The 16972-nt window shown below is 57.2% G+C and overlaps 1 protein-coding gene across 1 annotated transcript in view; it reads right to left on the reverse strand.

Annotated features, from left to right (window-relative positions):
• Positions 1 to 6961: 6961 nt before the first annotated feature.
• The window catches only part of BTBD2 (BTB domain containing 2), a 38312-nt gene continuing 28301 nt past the window's right edge, over positions 6962 to 16972 (reverse strand). The window contains exons 3-10 of the mRNA XM_007954572.2: positions 16325 to 16444; positions 14544 to 14700; positions 12016 to 12121; positions 10919 to 11116; positions 8083 to 8275; positions 7562 to 7649; positions 7219 to 7365; positions 6962 to 7123 (exon numbers count right to left, since the gene is read on the reverse strand). Coding sequence (XP_007952763.2) covers positions 6962 to 7123; positions 7219 to 7365; positions 7562 to 7649; positions 8083 to 8275; positions 10919 to 11116; positions 12016 to 12121; positions 14544 to 14700; positions 16325 to 16444 — 1171 coding nt within the window. The remainder of the gene's footprint in view (positions 7124 to 7218; positions 7366 to 7561; positions 7650 to 8082; positions 8276 to 10918; positions 11117 to 12015; positions 12122 to 14543; positions 14701 to 16324; positions 16445 to 16972) is intronic.

Consider the following 16972-nt stretch of genomic DNA (forward strand, 5'->3'; position numbering starts at 1 on the left):
GCTTAGGGAAATTGGCCTGTTAGAATGGATTTATCAGATTAGACTCCTAGAGCCAGAAATGGAGAGTCCAGAAGACACACCTTTCACCAGTACTGTGAGGAATAAATTTGTGAAGGGAGCCCCAGCCTTTTTGGAGACTGCTGTGATTACTATTTTATGTAAACCTGATTTGACAGTGGGAACTGCCCTAATTGAACTAAGACACTTAACTACAATGGGGCTGATTGGACCTCATGGTAGTAGGGGCTAAGTGGCAGCAGTTAATTGACAAAGGCAAGGTGGGCGTGGTTACCGTAATGGACAGCAGAGTCAGAACAGTAACCAGAATACTCTGACTCATGTGGAATTATGGCATTGGCTGCTTAGGCATTGTGTTCCTAGGAGTGAAATACATGGCAAACCTACTAAATATTTACTTGATCTGTATGTTGTTGTTATGTGCCATTGAGTCAGACCTGACTCATAGAGACCCTTCTCCTTGGGTTTCCAAGGCAGCATCACTACAGAAGTAGATTGCCCAACCTTCCTTCCAAGGAGTGGCTGGTGGGTTTGAATAGCCAGCCTTCTGATTAGCAGTCAAGTGCCTTAGGCACTATGCTACTAGAGCTCTCTATAGACAGGAGAATTCTTTGTCACATGAACAGCAGTCTAGATTGAATCACTAGGATACAGAGTCACGGCCTCTCAATCAATTCCCAGACTTGAGTCAGTTCACAGACCCACAACCCCTTGAATGAAGGGGAGGCTGTGTACCTTTGAGGAAGGGCCCCATTACGTTGCCAAAAGTCTATAATGTTAATCTTTCTCCCAGCCTTCCCCCAAGGGATCTGAGGCCTTTTACAAGAGTGACTGTTCATTGGGGAAAAGGAAATAATCAGACTTTTTGGGGATTATTGGACACTGACTCTGAACTGACACTAATTCCAGGAGACCCAAAGCGTCACTGTGGCCCACCAGTCAGGATGGGGGCATACAGAGGTCAAGTTATTGATGGAATCTTAGCTCAGGTGCATCTCACAGTGGGTCCAGTGGGTCCCTGAACCCATTCTGTAGTGATTTCCCCAGTTCCAGAATGCATAATTGGAATAGATACACTGAGCAATTGGCAGATTTCCCACATTGGGTCCCTGACATGTGGAGTAAGGGCTATTATGGTAGGAGAAGCCAAGTGGAATCCATTAGAACTGCCTCTACCTACAAAAATAGCAAACCAAAAGCAATACTGTAGCCCTAGAGGGGTTGCAGAGATTACTGCCACCATCAAGGACTTGAAGGATGCAGGCGTGGTAATTCCCATCACATCCCCATTTAATTCACCTGTTCAACCTGTGCAAAAAAACATATGGATTTTGGAGAATGACAGTAGATTACTGTAAACTTAATTAGGTGGTGACTCCAATTTCAGCTGCTGTTCCTGATGTGGTTTCATTGCTTGAGCAAATCAGTACATCTCCTGGTACTTGGTATGCAGCTATTGATCTGGCCAATGCCTTTTTCTCGATACCAATTTCAAAGGACCATCAGAAGCAGTTTGCCTTCAGCTGACAAGGCCAAGAGTATACTTTCACAGTGCTTCCTCACGGGTATATCAACTCCCCAGCACTATGTCATTATTTAATCTGTAGGGATCTTGATCGCCTTTCCCTTCCACAAGACACCACACTGGTCCATTATATTGATGACATTATGCAGATTGGATCTAATAAGGAAGGAGTATTGATGACTCTAGACTTATTGGTGAGACATACGCATGCCAGAGGTTTGGAAATTAACCCCCAAAAATTCAGGCACCTTTCACCTCAGTGAAATTTCTAGGGGTCCAATGGTGTGGGGCATGTCGAGATAGTCCCAGTAAAGTGAAGGATAAGTTATTGTATTTGGCTTCCCCCACAACTAAAAAGGAGGCGCAACGTCTGGTGGGCCTCTTTGGATTTTGGAGGCAACATATCCCTCATTTGGGTGTGTTGCTGTGGCCTATTTATCAAGTGACTCGGAAAGCTGCTAGTTTTGCACAGGGCCCAGAACAACAGAAGGCCCTGCAACAGGTTCAGGCTGCCATGCAGGCTGCTCTGCCACTTGGGCCATATAATCCGGCTGACCCAGTGGTGCTTGAAGTGTCTGTAGTAGACAGAGATGCTGTTTGGAGTCTTTGGCAGGTTCCTATTGGTGAATCACAATGCAGACCCTTGGGATTTTGGAGTAAAGCCCTGCCATCCTCTGCAGATAACTACTCTCCTTTTGAGAAACAGCTTTTGGCTTGTTACTGGGCTTTGGTAGAGACTGAACACCTAACCATGGGCCACCAAGTCACCATGAGGCCTGAGCTGCCCATCATGAACTGGGTGTTGTCTGACCCACAGAGTCATAAAGTTGGACGTGCACAGCAGCACTCCATCATTAAATGGAAGTGGTATATCAGAGACTGGGCTTGAGCAGGGCCTGAAGGCACAAGTAAGTTGCATGAGGAAGTGGCCCAAATGCCTATGGTCTGCACTCCACTCACATTACCTTCCCTGTCCATGACAAAGCTGCAACATGGGCCCCGGTGGTGCATGGTTAACCACTCAGCTATTAAACGTAAGGGCGGTGGTTTGCCCAGCAGCTGGAAAAGGACATGGTGGGGGTAAAGACGACAGCCTTGGAAATGGTTCTGCCCTGCCACTCAGGGTCACTGTGAGTCAGAATCAGTTTCACGGCACAACAGCAATACCGACACCTGAGGAGGCAAGTCAGTGGCAGAGAGTGGAGGCCTCAGACAACAGTGTCTGTGGGAAATCCATTCCCTGACTCAAAATCTAGTCATTTCATCCCAGAGGGGGAAAGGTGACTTTGACAGGGAATGGGAAACAGCCCCATTCTGCTCACTTCTTACAGTGAGGCTACCTCCCTGAGGTGGTCACTTCACGGTTCAGGTTTCTTCATTTCTGCTGTTTTGAATCTGTTTTTAGGTTCATGCTCATGTAGGATTGTTACAAAGTTAGAAAATTCCTTTTTTTCTCTAGTGATTTACGTTTCTTAGTCTAGTATTTACCTAGTAATACAAATCTGTCCTGGAGGAAGTGCAGCCGGAATGCTCCTTAGAAGCGAGAATGGCCAGACTTCGTTTCACCTTAGGTCATGTTGCCAGAAGGGACCATTCCCTGGAGAAGGATGTCGTGCTTGGTGAGGGGGAGGGTCGACGAAGCAGGGGAAGAAGGCCCTCCTTGATGAGATGCATTGACACAGTGACTGCAGCGATGGGCTCATTCACAGCAAAGATTGAGAGGCTGGCACAGGACTGGGCAGGGTTTTGCTCTGTTACACACAGGGCACTACTAGTCAGAGCTTAACAGCTGACTGTTCTCTGTTAGTGTTTGCATGAAGTTATCTTTCTGTACTCTTTCAGTCCCTCCCTGTATTTACAATGTGTTTCTTATTAACACTCTGCAGTTGTTGCTGTTTGCTTATCTAGTCCAACAGCCTCTTCAGCTGGAAAGTTTGGTCCATTCATACTCAGTGTAATCACTGACCCGGCTGCAGTTTGTTTTTGATTTGCTTTCAGTCTTTCGTTCCTCTTCTGCCTTCTTCCAGGTTCACCATGTGAACCTGGTGTGGACGGCTCACCCAGGAGCCCTTGCCTGGCAGCCGGTGTGTGAGGGACACTTCTGTTTGTGCTGTGTGTCTCCAGTGGTCGCTAAACAGATCACCACAAAACCTGCAGCTCAGAGATAACTCCCTGTGAGGACAAGGACAGATGGGCAGTCCTTTCTATGCACACACACACACATGACCCCACAGGCCTGGGGACAGGGTCCGACACAGGGCTCTTGGGGCTGAAATTGGGGTGTTGGCTGGTTCCTTCCAGAAGCTCCGGGAGCATTATCTCTGGCTTTTTCCAGCTTCTAGAGGCTTTAAACATTGGGATGTTTCAATAGATAGATGCAGCACTGGAGGCGCTCACTTGTTTATGCCAGTAACTTGGAAGACAGCTACCTTGCCAACCGACTGGAAGAGATCTGTCTATGGCTATTTCAAAGAAAGGTGATGCCACAGAACGTGGTAATTATCAGACAATCTCATTAATACCACACGCAAGGGAAATCTTGCTGAAGATAAATTAAAATTAGTTGGAGCAGTATGTTGACAGGGAACTTCCAGAAACACAAGCTGGATTCAGAAGAGGATGTGGAATGAGGGATATCATTCCTGATTACAAGTGGATCTTGACTGAAAGCAAAGAATACCAGAAAGATGTTTACATGTGTTTCATAGACTATGCAAAGCATTTGATTATGTGGTGGTGGTGTTGCTATGTGTTGTCGAGTCGGACCTGACTCATAGCGACCCCTCCTTGGGTTTCCGAGGCAGTATCACTACTAAATTAGATTGCCCCATCTTCCTTCCGAGGAGTGGCTGGTGGGTTTGAACCGCCAGCCTTCTGGTCAGCAGTCAAGTGCTTTAGGCACTATGCTACCAGAGCTCCCTATTTGACTATGTGAATCATAACAAACAAATTATAGATAACATTGAGAAGAACAGGAATTTCAGAACACTTAATTGTGCTCATGAGGAACCTGTACATAGACCAGGAGGGTATTGTTTAAACAGAACAAGGACATACTGCATGGTTTAAAATCAGGGAGTGTGTCAGGGTTGTGTCCTCTCACCATACTTATCCAACGTGTATGCTTAGCAAATAATCCACGAAACGGACTGTATGAAGAACAGCATGGCAGCAGATCAGAAGAAGACTCATTAACACCCTGCAATATGCAGACAACACAACTTTGCTTGCTGAAAATGAGGACGACTTGATGAACTTACTGCTGAAGACTGAAGACTACAGTCTGCAGCATGGATTACATCTCCACATAAAGAAAATGAAAATCCATACAGCTGGACCAATAAGCAGCATCACAATAAATGGAGAAAAGATTGAAGTTGTCAAAGATTTCATATTACTCAGTTCCACAATCAACACCCATGGAAGCAGCAGTCAAGACATCAGTGATGTATTGCACTGGGCAAACCTGCTGCAAAGGACCTCTTTAAAGTGCTGAAGACCGAAGATGTCTCTTTGAAGACTAAGGTGCACCTGACCCAAGCCATGGTGATTTCAATAGCCTCGTATGCATGTAAAAGGTGGGCAATGAGTAAGAAGACTGAAGAGTTGATGCCTTTGAATTGTGTTGGCAAAAAACATTGAGAATTCCATGGCCCACGAGAAGAACTAAAGGATCTGCCCTGGGAGAAGTGCAGCCAAAAATTTTCTCAGAAGGAATGGCCAGACTTCATCTTAGGCACGTTGGTCATGTTGTCAGAAGGGACCGCTCCCTGGAGGATGTCGTGCTTGGTAAAGTGGAGGGATAGAGAAAAAGGGGAAGGCCCTCAACGAGCTGGCTGGCACCGTGGCTGCAACGCTGGGCTCAGGCACAGCAAGGACCGTGAGGACGGCGCAGGACCAGGCGGCGGCTCTGTTCTGTCGCACACAGGGTCGCGGTGAGTGGGCGCCAACTCCAAAGCACCCAGCAACACAGGCCCGGGGCCCCTTCCCGTGTCCACAAGGCGAGCAGAGAGCATCTTCCAGCCTGTTACTGTCTTCACACCTCACCCTGACTCTAGTCCTCCCGCCTCCCTCGGATGAGGACCCTGTGATCACCAGGGCTGCTGGTGGGCCCAAGATTGTCTCCCTTCTCAACTGCCTTCACATGGTCCATCAGAGTCCCTTTATCCTGTCAGGCACCACGTTCTCAAGACGGGGGCCAAGGTGGGGCTATCTGGGGGCCGCTCTCCTGCTGCCCCCACTCCAGGTGCTTCCGACCGCCCAGCCCTTGCCTCCCACATGCCTCGACACCCTGACGGTTGGCTCCTGACATGCATCCTGTGCTGACCACCACTGCCATCTGTCATTGTCCTCATGGGGAGTAAGCTCTGAGCTTCAGTGACCTCCAGTAATCCTCCTGACCCTGGGGGCAGAGTGACAGGCGTTCCCAGGGTGGCGCACGGCCCCTCCCGCTCCACACCACCCTCCTTGGGACCCAGTGGAGCACACACACCTCCCCCACCCTCCTGACATGTATCCCCGACTCCAACTGCACACAGAGGGCCCACAGGCAGACCCCCGTCTCGCAGGGTGGCGCCTGCGACTGTGACGGGCAAGGATGTGTGAGGGCAGAGGGGCAGGGGGTCCAGTGCTCTCAGGGGCCTCAGGTCTGGGTTTGAGGGAGGCTCCCAGACCACTCACATGGCTCTCCAGCCCGCTGGCCCCTCAACAGGGAGGGACGGAGTCAGAGTAGGGGCACATAGCCCAGCGGCCTAGCCAGAAGAGGCACACAGCACACATTTTTTTCTTTATTAAAAAAAAAAAAAAAAAAAAAAAAAAATTCACGGGCGGCTGTATGAGGGGGACTCACTGGGCAGGAACACACGGGCAGGGGCATGAGGCTGGGTGTGCCTCCAGACTTCTGGGTGTGCCTTTGGGAGTACAGCACAGTATGTACAGGTGGGTGCCTCCCTCAGACCCCATCAGCCCAAGGGGGACGCGTCCCATTCTGCCCCTCGCGGCCGGCCAGGGAGAGGGTCTCAGCCAGCCCTGCGTGGTTAAGAACGGAACCAGCAAAGCCCCGTCCCTTTGGGGCTGGGTGGGGGCCCTGCCCCCACGGAGTCCAGGCTCCCTGGGGACTAGGGCTCGGGATCAGGATGTCCTTGGGCCACACGGCCAACTGGGCCTGGGAGGCCCTGGGAATGGATGAGAACACAGAAAAACACAACCGTTTCAAACCAAACGCACCACGAGCCCCCCAATGTCTCCACCAGGAAACGGAACCCAGAATGCATTGCAATGTGCATTGAAAAAAATACGACACGAGGAGCGCCCCCGCCCCGCAGCCGGGGGCCGGGCGGGGGGCCGCGGGCAGGGCTCCGGCGAGGCCCGCGGCCCGCGGCCCTGGAGCAGCGTCCACGCGTGTCCCCGCGGGGCGCCCTATGTGTAGAAGATGACCTCGGGGATCTGGCCGTCCTCCACCGACGTGCCGTTGTTGTTGCCGGCCGCGTAGCAGAAGGTGAAGCAAGTCTTGGCGCCCGTCGTGGGCGACTCGTGGGTCACCTTGCGCAGGCCTTTGGTGCCGTAGTGCGAGTCCGGGCCCTGCGGGGCGGGGGGATATGGTCAGGGAGCCCGTCCACCCGGAGGTCGCGGAGGAGTCAGGGCCCAGGCGCCAAGTCAGGGGTCGGGGTTGGTACCTTGAGTGTGGCGCACGCCGTGTAGTTGACGTTGGGCAGCACCTCCACAGGCTCCTTGAACATGACGCGAAACGTGCTGGCGGAGCCGTCGCAGCTGAAACCGGTGTCGTTCTGGCCCAGGACCGTGTTGCTGTCGGTGTGGATGATCTGCGGGCGGAGCGCCTTCAGCGCCGGCCCCGCCCTGCCCCACCCCCACGCCGGCCCCGCCCCCAGGACCATCCCCACGCCGGCCCCGCCCCCAGGGCCACCCCCACGCCGGCCCCGCCCCAGCCCCAGGACCACCCCCGAAGGCAGTTCCCTGAGCCCCGTGAGTACACCGGTAGGAAGGTTTCGCGGGCCGCACCTGGATGTTGACTTGGTAGTCGGTAGGCCCATGGATCGACCCGTAGAGTCCGAAGCCCACCACGAAGATGCGCTTGTTCACCGAGAACCTGGGGGCAGGGGCGGCTTTAGAGGCGGCACCCCACGGGAAAGCTGCTTGGTGTGGGGCGGTGGTGCGGCACGTCTACAGCCATGGTCAGGAATGGCCAGAAGAACCACCTTGGGGGCCCGCAGTTCATCGCCTTCAAACCTTCCCGGGGGTGTGTGTGTGTGTGTGTGTGTGCACCGCCTGCGGGTCCCGAACCCCCGCACTCGGACCCCTCCCGTTCAGGCACACTGCCTCCCGGCTACTCGGGTTCCCCCACGCTCAAGTGTCTCCCAACACTGGGGCCCCCAAGCTCAGTTACCCCCTTCCCCCACACTCGGCCCCCCTCAACTCAGACACCCCCCAACACTCGGCCACTCATGCGCAGGGTCTCCCCGCCCGGTGCTCCGGTTGCGACTCCGCAACCCCCTCTGGATGCTCGCCCCCCCCAGCCCCACCTGACACGGTCGCTGGTCCCGCTGTAGCCCCAGCGGCTTTCCACCTGCTGGAAACGGTTGATGCTGCACTCCTTCCCGCGCAGGCAGCAGCGCGGCCGGTCGATGAATTCCACGCGTGGTTTGGGGTTGACTGTGAAGTGCAGGAAGAGGCTGACCACTTCGCGGTCCATGAGGATGCCGGACTGTGCAGGGCCTGCGGGCACAGGGCGTGCTGGGGGCTCAGAGGGCCACGCCCACGGCTCCCCTCCACACTCTCAGAAGCCCAGCAGACCCTCCTCTGGGGACCCCACCCCGCACACGGCCACTGGGACCCTGCTGCTCAGCATCAAGGTCTACGCAGACAGTGCTGGTTCACTCATGCCAACACCCCCTTGGTGCGCCCAGGGTCAGAGCTGGACTCCTCACTCCCAGACCCTAGGGACCACCTTCCCGTCCCACGTGTCCCAGCAGCAAGAAGTCAGGCGCCTGGGCTAGCAGGCTGTCGTCACATGTGACTTCCTCTTCAGCTCACCATGCCCAGGCCTCCACTCCCTGGCTCCCAGCCCCCAGGGGCCGGTAAGTGGCGATCCCACAAAATGTTTCCACAAACAGGGGCTGACAAGCTGCCTGGGACAGGCCCGGAGCCTCAGAGGCACCCAAAGGCCGGGCCCAGAACAAAGACGGACGGAGTGCACCCTCTGATGTTCGCTGATGCTGCAAAACCGACCACATCTCCATCACCTCCATCAACGCTCCTTGTACAAGGCGGCCGTGGCCAGCCTGGCCCAGAGACCCTGCCATACACGCCAAGGGAGACACACACGGGCACCAGGGTCCTGGCTGTTGGGATGTGCATGATAAGACCCTCCCGCCAGACCGCTGGGAGCAGTCCTTCACATCTTGAGGGTCCTCAGACACAAGAGGCCTGACAGCACAGGCCACAGGCAGGACATGGGCACAGCGGAGCCAGGGCCTCCCACCACGGCTCCAGAGCCCGGGTGCAGCCTGCCCGTCTCCCAGCTCCCGGAGGCTCGGCTCACAGGAAAGAACGCAGGACACAGGACAAGCGTGTTTATTCAACCTGACGTGGTCTCATTTAGCCAGCACCGATGGGTATGTGGTGACAGGGAGCACATGGGTGGGTACGGGGGGCGGGGGAATGACGATACATTCACGATGGCGGTCAGTCTTCGCAAAGGACACAGTCCAGGGAGGAGGAGCCAGGCGCGTCTCCTCCGCTGCTTCCTTGGCCCTCCTCTCGGGGGCAGCTGTGATGGCAGGGGGCCTGGGCAGGGGGGGCTCCTGCAGCAGGCTGAGGCAGCTCCCAGGAGATGAGCCCTCTATGTACCCAGGCACCTTCCACGGGCCCAGCTGAGGGGTGACAAGGTGCCTCATCCTTGAGGTTGCCACCACAGAGGAAACGGGGCCAGGGTGGACCCCAAATGAGACCAACAGAAACCACTCATGCACACACATTCACCAACACACACGTACATATGCATGCACACAGGCCAGCAAATGCACAACTAAGAGACACGAGCATGCACACATGCCGGTGCAGACGTGCACACACACACATTGACGTGTGTCCACAGCACACATACACACACACATGCATTCACATGCACACAAACGGTCATTCCAGGGGGTGGTGGCATGTCCTTGACCACGAGGCTGGCTGGTGGGGGAGGCATAGGGGGCAGCCTTGGCGAGGCGCTGGGGGTGCCGTGGGGGCCACACGAGGCTGCGAGTGGACTTGTCAGGGGGCTCCCAGATTTGGGTCAGCAGGTGCTGACCAGTGGGCTGTTTCTGGGGGTGGGGGAGGGAACCAAAAAGGCAGATGAGCAAAAGGACAGGGGGCTTCCAGGGGCTGGACAGGGTCGGACACGGCACAGGGAGGCTAACTGGAGAAAGTTTCAGAAACTGAGGGAGCAAGGCGGGCAGTGAACAGGGCCGACTCAGGTTGCGGGGCCAGGGAGGGGTCGGGCTTGGAGCACTGCATGTATCTGTGCCACATCAGGGGACACTGGGCGGTGTCTGGGGACACGGGTATTTGTCACAACTACAGGTTGATGCTATCGGGATTGAGTGGGTGAGGCCGGGTGCTGCCCAATACCCTAATGTGCCCAGGGCCCGCCCAGACAATGAGCCGGCCCCTGTGTCTGCAGTTCCGAAGGGGAATCCCGGTCACCCGGCGTTCAGGGTGCACCTGCTTGTGAATGACCCACACTGGGAGACGCTCGAGTTGCACCTGATGGGCGGGCCCCAGCGGCTGACCCCTTCCCCTTCTCAGAGCCCATGTCCCCCACACTCCAGGGCTGTGATGGCCTAACCATGGGCAGGGAGCACGGGGGCACAGCACACATGCTAGGGAGGGGAGAGCCAGGAGGGGAGATACAACACAGGGCGCCGGATCTGGGCTTCAGACACAGTGGTAACTCCACAGCATAGGTGTGTCCCGGATGGGGCACACTTACATGAGAAAACGGGTGCAAACTTGGTGGCCCTGAGCCTGGCTCATGGGGGGGGGTGCAGACCCAGGAAGGTGGGGGTGACCGGCCACACTGTGGCTGGACCACCTGGAACCTTCGGGCCTGTCCTCCCACCGACTGGCAGCATCCCTGGGGCCCTGGGAGAGCTGCCCCACGTTGCCCCTGTGGCCCCCGAGTACCACGGGCCTCCTGCAGATGCCTGTGGACAGCAGGCTGTGCGGAAACGGGTGGTGCTGGGCTCTCACATACAGGGCACCGTCCACTCTATGCTCTCAGAGGGGCTGAGGTCACCAGAGAGGCTGGGGCCCGGGAGGGGAGCAGGAGGGGTCACTGGGGGTCAGTAGGCTCGGTGGGCGCAGCGTTACCTGCGGCGAACTCCTCGATGGTCATCAGTGGGAAGCGGATGAGGCCCAGGGCTGCGCCCAGCACCCTGCGCTTGTTCTCGGGGGTCACCTGCAGTTGCTGCCGCTGGCACTCGGCCTCAGACCAGCGCACCACAGCATTGAACAGGCGCACCTCGCGGATGCCCAGCGTGTCGCGCTCCAGGACGGCCAGCAGCGTGTCTGTGGGGGCAGGGTGCGTCAGTGTGCGCTGCTGGCCCCCGAGCTGGCCTCATGAATGGTTTCATAGACACACGGCTGTGGGAACAACCTTCACCGGTGCTTAGTGCCGCACAGCAGAGCCAAACATGCTGACCCCCAGGCCTGCAGGCCAGCGGGCCCAGGCTGCCTTCAGGAAGGGAAGGCCCCATCGACTGGGGTCCCGATGCACAAAGACCCCCAAGTCTCTGCTCAGGCTACTGTCCTCACCACCAAACCCCCAGAGGCACCTCTTGCTCCAGCCCAGGAGCCCCTGATAACCCCCCAGCTGAGGCCCAGCAGACTTGCCACCTGGGGCAGGACTGTGGTGACCAATCCCCGAGACACCCCTCCTACATACACACGCACACCCGCATGCCCAAACACACTTTCACGTGCAAACACATCTGTACAGGAACATGCACCCACCCACATCTGCACGTGCACACACATTTGCACATGCACATACATCTACACCTACATGCGCATGAACTCACATCTGCGTGTGCACTAACACCCGCACGTGCAAATAGGCATGCAAACACCCCCACATGCACACTCACACACGTGCACACATGCATGTGTATCCACACACCTGTACCTGCATACCCACATATCCACACCTCCACGCACACACCCAGTCACAATCACACACATGCACACCTTCATGCACCTGCACACACACGTGCAAACTTACACATGCACACAGCTGCACACACACACACCCAGTGCATGTACACCCACACATGCATGTGAACACACGCACCCTGCACATCCACACACCCGCACCCCCACCTGTGTACACATCACACCCACACACATCCAGATACACACTCCTTCCCTGCCTGCACGCAGACACACACACCGGGCTGCGCAGCCCTCACCCAGGTCGATGTCAGTGAAGCCCTCGGCAGTGATGGCATCAGCTGTGTTCTTGTCAATGTTCTCCAGGCACAGGCTGGCCAGCTGGGGCTCGTCAAAGAGTCGTGCCTGCAGAGATGGCGGGGAGCCGTCAGTGCCCAGTGGGGTGATGCCTACCAGCCTACTCAGAAGTTGCATGGTTGAGGGCGGTGACGCTGGGCTCCAGGAGGTTGCCCTGGGGCCCATACAGTCCGTTCCCTGAGACTGAAAGCCCTCAGGCTCCCGGAACCTCTGCTTGTGAGTGGGAAGGGGGCGCTAGCCCACAGTGGGCCTGGGCCATCAGGAACATCTAGAGGCTGGAGCGCACACCCAGGAGGGCAGAGGGCAGACTCAGCGGAGGGCCGGGTGTGCACGTATGGGGACCTGGGCCTCAGCTGGCGACTGTGCTAGAGGGAGGCCTGGACGCCGAAGCGGGGTCAGGGAGGGAGGCCAACCCTGCTGGGGAGCCCTGCCTCAAGGGGCCCACGATGGGCAGCTGCAGGGGTTCTGAGACCACTGCCCTGTAAGCCCCACAGCACCAGCAGAGGGGCCGGGAGGGCTTCTGGCTCCAATGAGGCCAGACCAGGGCAGTGTGCGGGGCCGCGAGCTCCAGCCACATCCTGATGCCACCCAATGAGGCCCTGCCCCAGGGGGACTGGGCTCCTTGCAGGGGGACATAGCGCCACGGTGAAGATGTCTGTAAGCTGGGCAGGTCTGGCGTCAGTGCCCAGAGGAAGACATGGTGCTGCCTCCACCCCTCCCCACTTCCGGGACAAGGGCAACCAGAGGCCTGGCCCTCGGTGCCTGTGCCCCTGCCCCAAACTCCTGGTCCACACCCTGGGCAGTCCTCCCCACACACTCATGGACACGCCAGTCCCCATCCGTCAGAGCAGAGTCCGACCTGGTGTCCCCCGACACCCTGACGCGCCCTCCCCACTCCGCGGCCCACTGCAGCGTCAGCTTAGAGAGGCACGAGCTCCAGACGGAGGGGACACTGCTGTGACGGGTGAAGAACACAGGCCTCCTGGGAGCGGACACCCTAGTGTGGGTGAGCACGGTGACCCACACATGCAGGCGTACGTGTATGTGCACGTGCAAATGTGTGCGCAGAGCAGATGTGTTTGCACATGAAGGTGTGTTTGTGCGTTCGGGTATGTATGCGTGTGTATGCGGGAGGGGGATCTCAGGGATTGGCCACTCCCGCCCTGCCCACAGGGAGGCCATGGGAGACCCCCACATTAACTGCAGTAACTAGCAGGGGAACAGTGTGCCTCAGGACCTCAGACCGGACCAGCATCTGAGACTTGCAGACCACAGTGCCAACACAGCTGTGCCCTGTGCTCACTGCAGCCCTGTTCACAGGTGGACACCACCCACTTGCCTGCCAACAGGGGGCAGACACACACACACCGTCCACCTACACGCGGGAGCCTGATGCAGCCATAGAGAGGGACGAAGGCCTGACACACCTATGACGTGAGTGACCCTGACAACATGATGCCGAGTGACAGAAGCCAGCGTCTAAGCCCAGAGGGGCAAAGGCACAGAGACAGATAGGACTGGGGGTGCCAGGGGTCATGGGAGGGTGTGCAGAGGGACTGCTGAGGCGCTCAGGGTTCCCTTTCTGAGATGGAAAGTTCTGGAACCAGACAGAGCTGGTGCCTGCACAGCTCTGTGAATGTGCTAAACCCCTGAACTGTACACTCAAAAAAGGCTAAACTGGCAAATTTAACGGCAGCTATATTTTACCACAATAAAACCTTTTTTTTTTAATCACACTATTGAAAGTTAACAGAGATGAAGTAAGGAAACGTGAATTGCGCCCAGCCACCTGGCACAGCCCACGTGTTCTGGGGCGCTGTGCTGTGCTGCACCCCTCCCCTGGGGCTGGGGAGTCGGGGAGCACACACCAACCTCAGTTCCCAACTGCGGCTCTGAGAGCCTCAAATGCAAGGTTATTCTTTCCATCAAGACCCTGGAAACACACACACACACACACACACAGGGGACCCCGCCAACCGCCAGCAGGAAAGCAGGGTGGGGCCGCGGGAGCCGGCTCTGAGGGCCACGTCGGGCCTGGAACTCGCAGCCCGGGCAGGGCCAGCGTGGGGCCGGCCAGCAGGGCACTCCTGGGGACTGCAGGTGTTACAGGGCACCGAGAAACTCCACAATCATGAACAATATGGCATCCCAACACCTGAAGGAAAACACGGACATCCACACGGAACAGGCACCCACGTCTCACACAACGCCGGGTCTGACCCTGCGCTTGCCCCACGCCGCCCAGTTGCCTCGCCCCGGTCCTGACCTCGTTGGACGCCGTCTTTACTGAGGACATCGGCATTTTGCTCATCGCAGGTCACTTTGCATTAGTTTTGCGTTTGGACGGTATTGTGCCGTTTACCTTGATGATGGGGATTTCTGGCGTTCCCCCATCCCCGCTGTCAATCCCACGCCCGTGGCCAGTGCCCGCCCCAGCCCTGTGTGCACCCCGCGTGGCACCCTGACACACCTGTGTGAGCAGCATGAAGGCGTTGTCAGCTCGGAGGTTCTTCTTCAGGAACTCCACACAGTGGGCCTCCAGGGCGGGCACGGCATACTTCTTGGCCGTGTACAGGGTGGTCATGACCGTCTCGGGTCCAATCTGAACCTCGTCTGAGTAGAGAAACCTGAGGAGGCAGTGGTGGGGTGGGAGCTGCTGCGCCAGCCCCAGGGGGAAGGTGGCTACTTGCATGGTCAGAGGCCAGCCCCGAGGAACCTTCCAGAACCAGCATCTGTTGCCCTCTGACCCGGGGCCACAACTCAGCAAGACTGCTGCCCCAGAAGACAAGCAAGGGACAAATCCCAGAGATGTGTCATGTGGTCTGGGGCACACGGCAGATGTGTTCCCAAGGCACAGCTGGCCCCTAGGCCCTTCCCTCAGATACGGAGGCTGCCACACCCTGGACCGAGGGCCAGGCCACGGGGCTGGGCCAGTGCCCTGGGGCAGGGCAGGTGGTGGGACCTCAAACCTCATCCTCTAGCCAGGGTTGCACATTGCGACCACTGCCTGTCACCTCGATGCAGCACCAAGCGTGGGTCTGAACTCAGGGCTAATGATTTAAAAAAATGGGAAAATGGTAATAAGGACATGGCGAAATCAAACCCCTTATTGCTGGTGGGAATGTAAAACAGGGCAGCCCCCGTGGGAAACACACTGGTGGTTCCTCAGAAAAGCTAAACACGGAGTTACCACATGCCGAGGAATTCTGCTCCTGGGCCTGTGTAGGAGCCCAGGAGACCTGGAGGCACGGATGCATCAGACAGCTGCGCCCGTGTTCACTGCAGCCCTGTTCACAGGTGGAAACCTCCCATGTGTCCGTCAACCGGGTGGACACACACAACACACTGTGTTCACACAAGGAGTGCTCCTCAGCCAAAGAAGAGTGAAGGCCTGACACGCTACAACGCAGGTGACTGACACACTACTATGTGGGTGACCTGACAACCTACAATGTTGGTAACCCGACACGTTACAATGTGGGTGACCTGACACACCGCGACGTGGAGGACCCGACACGCTACGTGAGTGATCCCTGACAACACGAAGCTGAGTGAACAAACCACAGAAGAGCACACGGTGTCTGATCCCACTCACGTGAAAGGACCAGACAGACAGGGAGGTCGGTGGCTGCTGGGAGTGGGGCGGGGGCGAGACGCTGACTTTCCGGAGGGGATGGGCCACGCGGGGGCCGAGCGTGAGGGACAAGCGTTACTGAACGGCCCCAGGAGGCTGTGGGCGTGGCAGCCTTTCCCTTACACAGCTATTTATATGGCAATTAAATATGCTCGGGGCCAGGAGCAGGCCCACAGGCCCGCAGGCCACAGGACGCGGACCCCACAGGAACATGCAGGGTGAGCACATCCAGGGGCCAGGGGAGAGCAAGGGCAGTGACTGCCAATGGGCAGAGGCTCTGCCTTTGGGTGCTGGAACATTCTGGAAGGAAACAGTGGTGATGGTCACACAGCTGTGAACGTACACAGCCCCACTCAACTGCCCGCTCTACAGGAGTGAACTCCACACAGGTAGGCGAGGTACACCTCAACGTGAAAGCACAGATGTTGCAAAGGGGCCCAGCACCGTCCTCCCCGCAAAGGTGAGCTTCAGAAGCCCCCCAAGCTGTGAATTCTGGAGGCGGCACAGGCAGGGAGTTGGGTCCTCTTCCCGAGACCTGTCCATGCGCCCTGCCTTGGGAAAGGGCCACGTTCCTGGGAGCTCCGCCCCACCCCGCCCCCGTGGCGGCGCAGGCTCACTTCAGCAGGGCCAGGAAGGCGGCGGGTTCCACGTCAGGAAGCTCAATCTCCGAGGACGTGGTGGCCATTCCCCCGTTGAACATCGCGTCAAAGACGGCGCTGCCCACAGCCAGCACGAACCTAGCGTGTCAGAAAAGCCTCTGTTAACCCTGGGGTCTGTGCCCGCCTGTGACTGGCACTCCAGCTTCTTGCTGTCCACCCACCCAGGCCGGGGGTGGGGGCCTCCCTGGGCCGGTGAGGAGCACCCAGTGGGAGCGTCTGGGCTGGGTCCAGGGTGTCTGCTGGATCTCCCACCAAAGGCCCAGGTGACCCCACAGCAGTGACGTCCCTCTTTGTGCACGCAGATGCTCACAGCACCAGGGCGGGGGGAGCTGCCTAGAGCATCCTGGTGGCAAATACTCCCAGAAATAAGGCATCAAAAAGCAAGTCAGATGGATCGACAGCAACTGAAGGCAGAGGGAAGTCACTTCCCGAAGGTCACACAACAGCTTAAGCCTCTCTGTCAACTCCATCTCCCATCCACCCAGCCATCTGCCCTGCCTCCGTCCACTCGTCAATCACCCACCCACCCAGCACCCATCATCCATCCATCATCCACCATCCACCCTCCATTCAGCCATCCCTACACCCACCCTCCACCCCCAACCT

Source organism: Orycteropus afer, unplaced genomic scaffold (genome assembly GCF_000298275.1).
Source record: "Orycteropus afer afer isolate SDZICR_OR568_19922 unplaced genomic scaffold, OryAfe1.0 scaffold00466, whole genome shotgun sequence".
NCBI classification, from domain to species: domain Eukaryota; kingdom Metazoa; phylum Chordata; class Mammalia; order Tubulidentata; family Orycteropodidae; genus Orycteropus; species Orycteropus afer.